This window comes from Oryctolagus cuniculus, chromosome 12 (assembly GCF_051225735.1).
Source record: "Oryctolagus cuniculus isolate XC-2025 breed Fujian yellow rabbit chromosome 12, ASM5122573v1, whole genome shotgun sequence".
Lineage (NCBI taxonomy): Eukaryota > Metazoa > Chordata > Mammalia > Lagomorpha > Leporidae > Oryctolagus > Oryctolagus cuniculus.
Window position 1 is genome coordinate 57,987,915 of NC_142878.1, and position 12,980 is coordinate 58,000,894.

The 12,980-nt window shown below is 38.0% G+C and overlaps 1 protein-coding gene across 1 annotated transcript in view; it reads right to left on the reverse strand.

Moving 5' to 3' along the window:
- AQR (aquarius intron-binding spliceosomal factor) overlaps positions 1–12,980 on the reverse strand; it is a 104,204-nt gene that overhangs the window by 78,070 nt on the left and 13,154 nt on the right. Inside the window, exons 4-7 of the mRNA XM_002717997.6 lie at positions 6,696–6,731; positions 5,703–5,823; positions 3,337–3,477; positions 875–943 (exon numbers count right to left, since the gene is read on the reverse strand). Of these exons, the coding sequence (XP_002718043.3) occupies positions 875–943; positions 3,337–3,477; positions 5,703–5,823; positions 6,696–6,731 (367 nt within the window). The remainder of the gene's footprint in view (positions 1–874; positions 944–3,336; positions 3,478–5,702; positions 5,824–6,695; positions 6,732–12,980) is intronic.

Below are 12,980 nucleotides of genomic sequence, written 5' to 3' on the forward strand. Positions count from 1 at the left end.
TCTCTCTGTTTGTAACTCTACTTCTCAGGTAAATAAAAAAAAATCTTCAACAAAAAAATTTATTTATTTGAAAGGCAGAGCCTGGAACTTCTTCTGGGTTTCCTATGTGGGTGCAGGGGCCCAAAGACTTGGGCCATCTTCTACTGCTTTCCCAGGCCATAGCAGAGAGCTGGATCAGAAGTGAAGCAGCCCATATGGGATGCCTACAATAGGCGGTGGCTTTACCTGCTATGCTGGCCCCAAGAGCATGCCACTTTTTAACTTAGTATTGACTTTTAAATGTGTCATAAGTTTCCATCCCTACTAACTGGTACCTATGAGTGAATTTGCATATCTGGGTGTGTGCTGAAACATCTATGAACAGGAAATGAAATTCTGAATAAAGTGTTACATTGAAATTTGATAGTTTTAACCTTACTTCCCGAAGATATGTCAATTTGGCTGTGGTAGCTGCACATATTACTTAATAAAGATTTTGTGACAAAACATAAATAATGAATATTAACTGTGAGCCAGACCTTCTCCTACAGATGCATGTACTTTTGAATCAAGGGAAATAAAAATTCAAGTCTGTATTAAATTTCATTCAAAGAAATATATAAGGATAACAATCATACTTTGCTACATCAGTCTCCCTTCTTTAGCAAGTTCAATAGATCCTATCTACTTCACTTTATAATAATGAAATTAGGTGAAACATGTATTAAGATGGACATAAAAAACTTCAAAATGAAAAACCACATCAAGGTAAGTTATTGCAAACCAATTTTTTAGGCAGGAAAGATGTTTATGTTCATATTAAAGCTACACAGTCTAAAACTACCTTCCACTTTTACCATATATACACGTAAGATTCTGAAGTTAAGATACTTACAGATTGTAGGCCCATCCACATGGGGAGGGAGATAAGCTGCTGTACTTGACTTCGTATCAAGTCTACTTCCTGTTGAAGGCATAAGAGTAAGTTTATAAATTCACAATTACTTCTACCTAAGTTTTTACAAGTACAATGACTTTCTAATTACTGCCACTAATACTTTCAAACTGATGGCATTTTAATATTAAGAAGCTCAATACTTAAAAAAAACCCTCATTATTTAAAAATATTGTATTTATAATTTTATCTACTCACAAAAATGTATTTAAAAAATATACATATATTTTCAATTTATTTGAAAGTCAGAGTTACAGGGAGAGGGAAGGAGAGACAGAGAAAGATCTTCCATCAGCTGGTTCACTCCCCAGATGGCCATAGTGGCAGGGCTGCGCCAGGCTGAAGCCAGGAGCTTCATTTGGGTCTCCCACATGAGTGGCAGGGGCCCAAGAACTTGGGTCATCTTCGGTTGCTTTTCCCAGGCTATTAGCAGGGAGCTGGATCAGATGTGGGGCAGCCAGAACACGAACCAGCACCCATATGTGATGTTGGTGTTGCAAGCAGGGCTTTACCCACATGCCACAATGCCAGCCCCACAAAAACACATTAGTAATCCTGAAAATCAACAGTCCCTGTGCTTTCATGATCATTTACAGATAGCACAGAACAGCAAAACCTTTGAGTTGTCTGATGCACATATTCCTAGCTGAACTGACACTCTGCTTCAGTTTCCACTCTCATACTAGAAACAAGAATGTTTTGGTTATCGATTTAGTGCTACTTTTCATATTTTTCCACTTTTTGTCGGTGATTTTGATATTTAAAATAGTCCACAAGTACAAGCCTTGAAGTGCTATCTAATGTTCACAGATAGAAGACTGAGATGTACCTTTTGGAGAAAATAAGTAAGACTCATTCAGGCATAAGTTATGGTGCTGTTTGCTGTGAAGTCAAGGTTAATGAATCAATAATATATGTTGTCTTTAAACAGAAGCACGCATAAAAGAATGTCAAGTACTGGTAGGTTGATAAAAATGTGACTATAGGTTGCAGAAACCTAATCTTGTAATTCTTTTGAAGCTATGATGAGGCATTAACTAGTTCAATGTTTTCAGATAGAATAACTAACTCAAATAACAAGAACTGAATGTATACTGAAAAAGATAAAACTTTCAATAATAAACTAGTTCTTACACTGGTTAAACCTAGCACCAAACCACAATATTAATTAAATCTTATTTTTGTTTAAATTTTGACGAAGAACCATGCCTATTTAAATTTCTATTTGCTCAGCTTAATTTAATAAATGTTAAAAAGGTAATGTGGTATTCACTGAAGAATCATAAATCTTCTTCTTTAATTCCTTTATAAGATCTGTATAAGGGGCTGGCACTGTGGCGCAGCGGGTTAAAGTCCATGTCTGCAGTGCCAGCATCCCATATGGGCACTGGTTCAAGTCCCAGCTACTCCACTTCCAATCTAGCTCTCCACTATAGTCTAGGAAGGCAGTGGAAGATGGCCCATGTGCTTGGGCCCCTGTACCGGTGTGAGAGACCCAGAAAAAGCTCTTGGCTCCTGACTTCGGACTGGCCTAGCTCCTGCCATTGTGGCCATTTGAGGAGTGAACCAGCGGATAGAAGACCTCTCTTTCTGCCTCTGCCTCTGTCTCTCTGTAACTCTGCCTTTCAAATGAATGTCTTTTTTTTTTTTTTTAGCCAGAGTATGGAGATAAGTAATAACTTTCCATTTATCAATATATGGTCTTCTGGATAAGAAAGAAGTCCAAGAATTCTCCTGCATAGGTCAAGTGCATTACAAATGCAAAAAGCATTTATGGTTAAATAAATATATACATATATATATATATATATATATATATATATATATATACACCTTTAGTTAACCATAATAGGGAAGTTCAAATTAAATATTAATTACTAAAAATATTTATAAAGATGGTCTTAAGGCAGGTTAAAATGTATCCTATATAACTCAATCATTTTCAAAGATTATCCACAGTCAACTCAAAATACAACTCTTCTGCCAACTTGCCAGCCTTTGCATGAAGTGTTAACTAGAAGGTAATAAAACTACATTTGTACATGCAGCTTGTGGCACAGATTTCAGTACTCAATTCATATTAACCAGATCTTTGTTGCATCTCATTTTTGTTTCTCTACTGGAGGTTTTGGTTCTCATTATCATTTTTCTTAGTGTTTAGACAGAAAACAGGAATCAAGTCCGAATTGACTGAAAAATAAGCATATATTTTAAAATGGATTTATTGAGAAGTAACTGAAATCAAACTTGGCATTATCTTTATCCCCTACTACTGAGGCAAAGTAAATCTCATTTTAAACAAAAAAGAGTTATCTTATCATCTAAACTCAATCTATAAGAACAACAAAACTTGAGCCCATCACTGCTCTGTATTATCCCTCCCCCCAGTAAAGTAAAATTACCAAACTATTGAAGCAATGGTCAAGAAAAAGCAGTAGGACTGTCTGTTCATGGAGTGAAAATTCACCATCAGTTTCAGCTAATGCAGCTTTCAAGATGCGCTTAAAAAAAAATGGGAAGTGATCTGGCTTCTTCTTGAAAATCTGCAAAGAAAAAAAGAATATAAATTCATTTTGAACTGGCTTACTCACCTATTTTTCTCCCTTTAAAGAAGTCCTTTACAGTAGTCTATTAACAAAACCAAATAACTACAAATAGATTATTTGTATATATGTAAAAGAGTCATTATGTGCTTACTTATAATTAATGATAGCAAGGCAACTACAGGTTTTTGACAGGGCTATGAGAGTTACAGAAACATTTAGATCATAAAATAATGGCTTTAATTCTTTTAGTTTTTCTTCTATAGGTTCTGCCTGTTTTTAGCTTAGCCTTTGTTTTCCTATTGAGTAACTGAAGAGTTTTAATTTCCCTGATTTAAACAAAAGAGACTACATCTTTAGGAAGAACTACAGTTTTCATATTGTAATTAATCTCACAGCCTCTCCTCCTTTACTTTACAGCTTTTTACTCTCAACATATAAATAATGTAAATATCAAGTCTCTTTGATCTATCTCCCTTTCTAATTAGTGTCATAAACAAGGGTTTCAAATGTATGGTCTACACTAGTTACTTCTACTTGATTCTCTAAAACAAGGTTTTACCCATAGCAACTGCCCTGGAGCTGTTCCGGCTGTCAAGTCCAATGGACCCTCACCAACCTTCTACTGATGGCACCTCTTCCTTTGACCATTTGAACTCAAAAGTTAGTGAACCTAGGATTCTAGTCTCATTCTTCTTTCTTCTTCACATTAATTCAATTATCATATGCTAATAATTCCAAATATATACCTTTAGTCCATAGTTCTCTCCTTATCTCTAGATCCTTAGATTCTTCTGTCTATCAATGTCATCTAGACACCACAAAGACAATTTCAACTTACTATGTCCAAAACTGAATTTGGTAGTTCTGTATCCCCCAAAGTATTCCTCAACTCTCTATTGCTATATTGCTAAATGGCACCATCGCCTATTAGGAATACATTCAGTGGTTCAAGTCTGGTAGGTTATTGAAAATAACACCCTTTTCTACTGCTACTTTAATTAATTACAAAATCTAATTAATCCTACTTTCTAAATCTGTTTATATCTTCCAAATGTATACAGTAACTCTCCTTACCTATGGTTTCACTTTCCATAATTTCAGTTACCCATGGTCAATTGCAATCTGAAAATATTACATGGAGAATTCCAGAAATAAACAATTCTACAGTTTTACATTGGGATCACTCTGAATAGCAAGATGAAGTCTTAGAATTTTTCTGTTCCACTCAGCCTGACATTTGGATCATCCCTTTGTCTAGCATATTCACACTGTTTACAAGATTTGCCCATTTGTCACAGTATCACAGTGCTTGTGGTCAAGTTACCCTTATTTTACTTAACAATGACCTCAAAGTACATGAGTAGTGAGGCTGATAACTTTATTCCAACATATTATTATAAATGTTCTACTTTATTATTATCATCATTGCTAGTATCTCTTACTGTGTCTAATTTATAAACTAAACTGTATGATAGGTTAAATATGCACAGGAGAAAATACAGTATGTATCATGTTTGGTACTATCAGTAGTTTCAAGCACCCTTTTGAAGTCTTGCAATATCTGCTCCATGATAAAAGGACAGTATTATATTGTCATTTCCTTATCTCAAGCCCTAATCACAAAAGTGGTCTTTGTAACATGCAAATTGATCAAGTTATTCTCTGGCTTAAAATTTTTTCTCTCCTTTTTTTATAATAGCTAGAAGCAAGTTTAAGAAACTCCTAGGATCTCTCACTAAGATTTACAGCACATAGTATACTTTGAGTTCTAATGTACTCTGACCTGGTAGTCACAGAATGAATCACTTAAGAAGTGGCCAAGGTTTTATGTTAAAAACTCAAAACACTTTCTCACTTTGAACACCATTTCCTCAAAACAAACGACAAGTATTCATGCCTTTTCTTCATTTTAAAAAATGAGTTGAATTGATGAGTGGACAATTTATCTATTTTCACTTAGTAACTTTTAAGAAAAGAGTAGAAAAATAATTCCACATTCATAATTTGTCAACACATAGTAAGTTAGTTTGAAGAAAGTACTGAAAGCAGAAGAAAACTGGTATCATCTTTCATGCATCCATTGTTTTTTTTCAAAATTTGCTTTACTACTGGGTAAAGCTCTGCTGTAAAAGCACTACTAAATATCACCAAAGAGTTCTGCTACTCTGTAATAATTTAAGTGGGCACAATATAAAAGCTGTAAACTAATTTAAATCTGTTACCTCCCAGGCAGGGACGTTTTCTCTGAACTTCTCATTCACCATGCAGCAGATGGACATTAAATAGGCCTTGCTGGACATCTCTGGAGAATAATTCAACCAGAGGTAATTTTCAAGATACTGGCTGTAAAGAGTAAAAAGGAGCAGATATTTCTTTAGTTACTACCACTCATTGTAAAGGCATAATGATTTACAGCTTTCTGAAAACATTCTGAAAAACAAGTATTTACTACCTATCATCTAGGTTAGAGCTATTTGCTATAAACTTGTATAGAAAATGTGACTTTGGAGTATGACAGTCAGACTTTCAAGTAAGAAGACATCAAAGGTATAAACATACATAATTATCCCTATCAGACAACTCTAGATTCCCTTATCTAAGGTTCTTCATAAAGTAAAAAACAAAAATATCTGACAATTATCACCTCTAGAACAAAATGATATGATAGGCCCTTTCACAGATAAATTGTAACTGAGACATCTAACTTGCATCAGGACAAAATGAGCTCCAGAAACTAAAAGAAAGACTTGACAATCAAAACAGGCAGATCTGACAATCCAAAAGAAGCATTGCAAATACTTAATTTACAAAGTCTCTAACTATACATTCTCTTTTGTTTGAAATACTTACGTCACCAGTATCTAGGTTGGAACCATATTGGCTTAGTAACATTATAGATCTGCAGTGAAAAAAAAGTGGCTATAGAATATGTTCTAATTTATTTCCACTGATCACTACAGAAACCAACCAAGAATTCAGAAATTGCTCAGTACATAATTATTGAGCAATTAATTGCTTAACTAGTGGGAAACAACTCAAAATACAAATTATCCTAACAACAGAGCATCATTTTGGAAGCAAAGGATACCTACATATATTCCAAAATAAATCATTAAAACACAAATCTTCAAATTTAGAATTATTTTAAAGCATTCAAAGAAACAGACACAAAAAAATAGCTGAACTAACTACCAAAGTAATAACTTTTAACTCACCTAAATTCCAGCAGCATAATTTTCCTAATGGCAAATCTAAAAATATGACAATAAACAATAAATGTTTAATAACAGAGATATAATCACTTCAGTTATTATTGCAAATACACTTTGGAATCATTTGGTCTAATAGTAATTCACATACCAAAATTTATAACATCGGATCACAGCTACCAAAAGCTAGTCTATTGCAAACGAAAACATTCTGTTAAAGAATGATGCCCTCCTGAAAGCACAATGTACACATGTATTTAAGTCCTAAATGGGGAACCCGATTTCACATGCTTCTTAGTCTTGACAATAAACCAAAAATATCAGAATACTGTGAAGGGAATATCAGGTATTTCTCTTTATCAAGTTGTCTTTTAAAAACATAAGTACTTTGTTTTATATGAACAAATTATGCTGCAGTCGGAGTATCTCTCCAAAGGTAGGTTCAAATGGCCACTGATTTAGTTTTATCATTTTATGATACTCGAAATAGAATACTGCCACTTTGACTTTTCAGCTTTGGAGATTAAATTTGTATGTATTATGAATGTACAATACCCCAGAAGACCATTATTCTGTAAAAATTCTATTCCATTGATTTCTGACCTCTCAAATAGCAATGTCACAGAACTTTTGAGAATGAAGTAAAGGTTTTTACTAGGATTCCTAAAGTGAACTAGGCCCCTAAATGGATACAATATCGTGAGTTGTAGATTCCAAATTATCTAAAGGCATTGCATATAAGCCATAAAAACAGATCTAGGGACCAGAAAATATATCACAACAACTTTAAAATATGAAAAGGTATAATTAATAATCATAACATAAATTTGGGGGCCGGCACTGTGGCATAGCGGGTAAAGCCGCCACCTGCAGTGCAGCATCCCATATGGGCACCAGTTCAAGTCCCAGGTGCTCTACTTCCTATCCAGCTCTTTGCTATGGCCTGGGAAAGCAGTAGAAGATGGCCTAAGGTCTAGGGCCCCTGCACCCATGTAGGAGACGAGGCTCCTGGCTCCTGGCTTCAGATGGGCGTAGCTCCAACTGTTGTGGCCAATTGGGGAGTAAACCAGCAGATGAAAGACCTCTTTCTGTGTAACTCTTTAAAATAAATAAATAATCTTTAAAATAATAAAAATAATATAAATTTGAAGTATTTTGGGGGTGGTTATTTTTTATTTATTTATTTTTGATTATTGTTTTAAGTTACCAATATTTATTGAGAGCATGCATAGTGCCTTCTACTATGCCAATGACTTAACATAGACTTCAATAAATCCTTTCTAAGTTGAACAATTTATGCAAAATAAATTGGGTTCATTAATTTTACCAGTGACTGAATCATTAAATCTGAAAAGGAATGGAGGGGAGAGTATGCAAAGGGAAGTCTCTCTGCTGCTATAATTGTCCCCAATTCCAATTCCTCTTTTGGGAAACAGCTGTATGAAAGCATGAGGTTTGGAACTATGGCAGCTCCCTGGAAAAAAAAAAAAAAGAGATTGACAAGCACCCTGATCTTATGAACTTCTAACTTACCTACTTCTAAGGTTTTTAAGGTTGTTAAATAGATAATTTAAAAAAAAATAGGGAAGAAAAGAAGACAACCACAAAAGGGTATATACCATGTGGTTCCATTTATTTAAACTTCAAAAAGAAACAAAACTATAGGGGTCATGTCTACCTGCTAACATACTAAAATGTCAAAGCAAAGGAACAAGCTCAGAGTTTCTGGGATGCAACATTTTGTTTTGACTTAAGTGGTAGTTATGAATTATTCATTTGGCTACACATCATTTGCTTTAATATCCCTTTCTGCTTTATATTTTATTTAAAAGGGGTTTGAACATTTCAAATAAAAATAAAGACAAACACTTTGGCAAAAGTAAGTTGCTATATGTCACCCTCCCTCCCATTTTTTTGTACATAAATCACTTGAATATATTCATAATGGGATTGATAATCATACCCTAATCCTCAACCAAAATCCAATTAGCAGCCTGATTTTGTAAATAGAGTTTACTTGAAATACACACACACACACACACACACACACATTCATGTACACAAAATCAAACCAGAGTACTGTGTAATACACTTCTAGTGGCCGGCGCCGCGGCTCACTAGGCTAATCCTCCGCCTTGCGGCGCCGGCACACCGGGTTCTAGTCCCAGTCGGGGCGCCGGATTCTGTGCTAGTTGCCCCTCTTCCAGGCCAGCTCTCTGCTGTGGCCCGGGAGTGCAGTGGAGGATGGCCCAAATACTTGGGCCCTGCACCCCATGGGAGACCAGGAGAAGTACCTGGCTCCTGCCATCGGATCAGCGCAGTGCGCTGGCCGCAGCGCGCTGGTCGCGGCGGCCACTGGAGGGTGAACCAACGGCAAAGGAAGACCTTTCTCTCTGTCTCTCTCTCTCTCACTGTCCACTCTGCCTGTCAAAAAATAAAAAATAAATAAATAAATAAATAAATAAAAATACACTTCTAGTAAGTAGTAGACTCTGTCCTATTTAAGAACAAAGTATTAACAGGAGCCAAGGAACCAAAATTTAATAACTGGTTGTACATCTAACTACTGGGAAATATCTTAGGCAAGTAGCTTAACCTCTCTGTGCCTTGATCTCCCTATCCATAAAATGAAGACAAATAGTATCATGGTATGGTTATAGTCATACATGGGACCCTATGTGCAAGATGCTTAGAATCTGGCACAGTCTAAGCACTTCACAAATAACAATTATTCTTTTTAAGATTTTAGAATTAAACTTGGAATAAAATTCTTAATAAAGCTTGCCAAACCTGTTATTGCAAGAATAGCAAAAATGGCTGTAGACATACAGCCTAGCAGTTAAGACACTGGGTAAGATGCTATGTCTCACATCAGAGTGTCTGGGTTCAATTTCTGGCCCTAGCTCCTTATTTCAGTTTCCTGCTAATGCAGACCCAAGAAGGCAGCAGTGACTCATATAACTGAATTCCTGTCACCATTGTGGGAGATCCAGTTTGAGTTTCTGGCTTCCAACTTTGACCCCAGCCCAATATGGGCTGTTGTGGATATTCGGGGAATGAACTGGTAAAGGAGAGCTCTCTTTCTCTGACCCTCTGCCTCTCAAATAACTTCCTTAAAAAATTTCAGTTAGGCTGGCACCGTGGCTCACTAGGCTGATCCTCCACCTGCGGCGCTGGCACCCCGGGTTTTAGTCCCGGTTGGGGTGCCGGATTCTGTCCAAGTTGCTCCTCTTCCAGTCCAGCTCTCTGCTGTGGCCCAGGAGTGCAGTGGAGGATGGCCCAGGTCCATGGGCCCTGCACCCGCATGGAAGTCCAGGAGGAAGCACCTGGCTCCTGGCTTCGGATGGGCACAGTGCGCTGGCTGTAGTGGCTATTAGGGGAGTGAAACAATGGAAGAAAGACCTTTCTCTCTGTCTCTCTCTCTCACTGTCTAAATCTGCCTGTCAAAACAAAACAAACAAACAAACAAAACAACAAAAAAACTTTTTTTTTTCTGTTAAAAAATAGCAAAAACTAATTAACTGTGGAATATGCCACACATTAATTTGGGGGAGGGGGGTGAGCAATATGACTTTAAAGAGTTATTTAATTTTGAGATATTAGAAATTATTATTTTCATACCATAAAAATATTAAAAAGTGATGAATTTATTTCCAGATGCCTCCTGGGGGAAAAAGGGTGACTGCAAACAACATATATTATATATAACATAATATATAACATTAAGGGTACTTTATGGTTATAACCTGCCTATCTTGATAGCCTACCAAAAAGTTAATAAATATTGCATCAAGCCATTCCCCCTAATACTGAAGATGGCCACAAGGACATAGCGAAATAATTTTTTCAGGCACTAGCATACAAAATTGGTCATGAGGGCGGAGTTTGACAGAGTACTTGGGATTCCCACATCCCATATCGGAGTGCCTGGGTTCAAGTCCTTGCTGTGCCTCCAATTCTAGCTTGCTGCTAATGCATATCTGTGGGGAGCAACTCGGACTAGACTAAGTTACTGGAATTAAGACTTATTCTATGCATCTGCTCTCCCACAATATGGCGCTGGGAGAGGAGGAAACAGCTTCTACACAGCTGCCTCCAGTTCAACCAATAAACAGCAGGACCTGCTCCTGATTGGAGGAGAGCAGCGTACTCGGCGTGTGGGTAGCAGAGTTGGGATTGGTGGAAGAGGACTATAAGGGAGGAGAGAGACAACATGCACCAGGAACATCTAAGGGGAACATCTGAAGGAACACCTGTGCAGCCCCCGAGAGAGCCGGCCGGCGGTGTGCTGCTCCCCCGCGGAAGTGGGGAATGTGGCAGGGGGAACCGCCCTTCCACGGAGGTGGAAGGGTCGGTAGCCAACCCGGGAAGAACCAGCAGCAAACCCGGGGAGGGCCAAGCAGACAAAAGAACAGCGCAGGGTCCTGTGTCGTTCCTCCACGAAGACGGGGAGCGACATAATGGTCCCGTGACTCGGATATGAAGCCTAGGCAGGGCTTAGTGTCGTTCCTCCACGAAAAGGGGGAGCGACATAATGGTGCCGTGACTCGGATATGAAGCCTAGGCAGGTTTAGTGTCGTTCCTCCACGAAGAGGGGGAGCGACACATATCCTGGGAGGCAGGTGATGGTTCAAGTACTTGGATTTTTGTCAACTACATGGGAAACCCAGACAGAGTTCAGGGCTCCTGGCTTCAACTGGGAGTATCTGGGGAGGGAATCAGCTTATGGAAGATCTCAATCTCAATTTCTCTAACAATTTTAAAAATCTGTTCATTTAAATCTTTGAATAATACTATTGTTTATGTATTATAGAAGTGCTCTTAGTATTTAAAAATGTGCTCAAGTTGAGAATATGGTTATTAAAAATGCCAAGGTGGGGCTGGAGCTGCGGTGCAGCAGGTAAACCTACCGCCTGCAGTGCCGGCATCACATATGGGCGCCGGTTCGAGACCTGGCTGCTCCACTTCCAGTCCAGCTCTCTGCTATGGCCTGGGAAAGCAGCATAAGATGGCTCAAGTCCCTGGGCCCTTGTACCCGCTTGGGAGACTTGGAAGAAGCTCCTGGTTCCTGGCTTTGGATCAGCACAGCTCAGGCCGTTACAGCCAACTGGGAAGTGAACCATCGCATGGAAGACCTCTCTGCCTCTCCTTCTCTGAGTAACTGACTTTCAAGTAAATAAATAAATCTTAAAAAAAGTGCCAAGGTAAATCTTTGAATCCCACTAGTGAGGCATTTCTTTCAGCAATTAAAAATAATGTAGCCAAGTCTATATGGCTTAAAAATCATCCACAGCTTTTAGCTTGTTATAAAATTATCACTGAGGGAGAAATATTAATAGCAAGAGATTAAATGAAAAAACTGAAGTAAGTAAGTAATAGCTGAAGAGTCAAGATAATTTTCCGATTTATACATTCTTAATACCAAAGAAATAAGAATCCTAGAAATCATCTACATGTAAGAAATAAGGGATCCTGGATCTAGCGCTGTGGTGCTGAGGTTAATCCTCCGCCTGTGGCGCCAGCATCCCATATGGGTGCCAGTTCTAGTCCCGGCTGCTCCTCTTCCCATATGTTCTGGGAAAGCAGTGGAAGATGACCCAAGTCCTTGGGCTGCTGCACCCACATGGGAGAACTGGAAGAAGCTCCCAGCTCCTGGCTTTGGATCGGCACAGCTCCAGCTGTTGTGGCCCTCTGTAGAGTGAACCAGCAGATGGAAGACCCCTCATTCTCTCTTTGTCTCTCCTTCTCTATCTAACTCTGACTTTCAAATAAATAAATGAATCTTTAAAAAAAAAAAAAGAAAGAAAGAAAGGATCCTTGAATTTACCCATCCACTCTTCTTTAGTTAAGTTTCCTCAGGCAATTTCATCCGTACCCACTCACAAACCAATAGGACAGATGTTGTATCTACTCAAATGTCACACCTTCAGAGAAATCTGATTAATCTATCTAAAATAGTTGACTTTGTCACAACCTCCCAACTACACTTCAATTTAATTCATAGCAGTACCTTCTGACATTATATCACATCTTTATGTTGTTTGCCTATCTCCCCCCACTGGAATGTAAGATCCATGAAAACAAGCACTTTACCCAGCTTAATGGAACTGTTAGCATGGAAATGGTGGTTGATGAAAATCCCAAGTTGTCTCTTTGAGCTCTACACCTAGATACTTGTTGCTTATTATACATCTCCATCTGCATGGCACCTAAGTACCTAGAATTTAAGATCATTAAGAGTGAACTAGGCCGGTGCTGCAGCTCACTAGGCTAATCCTCCGCCTGCGGTGC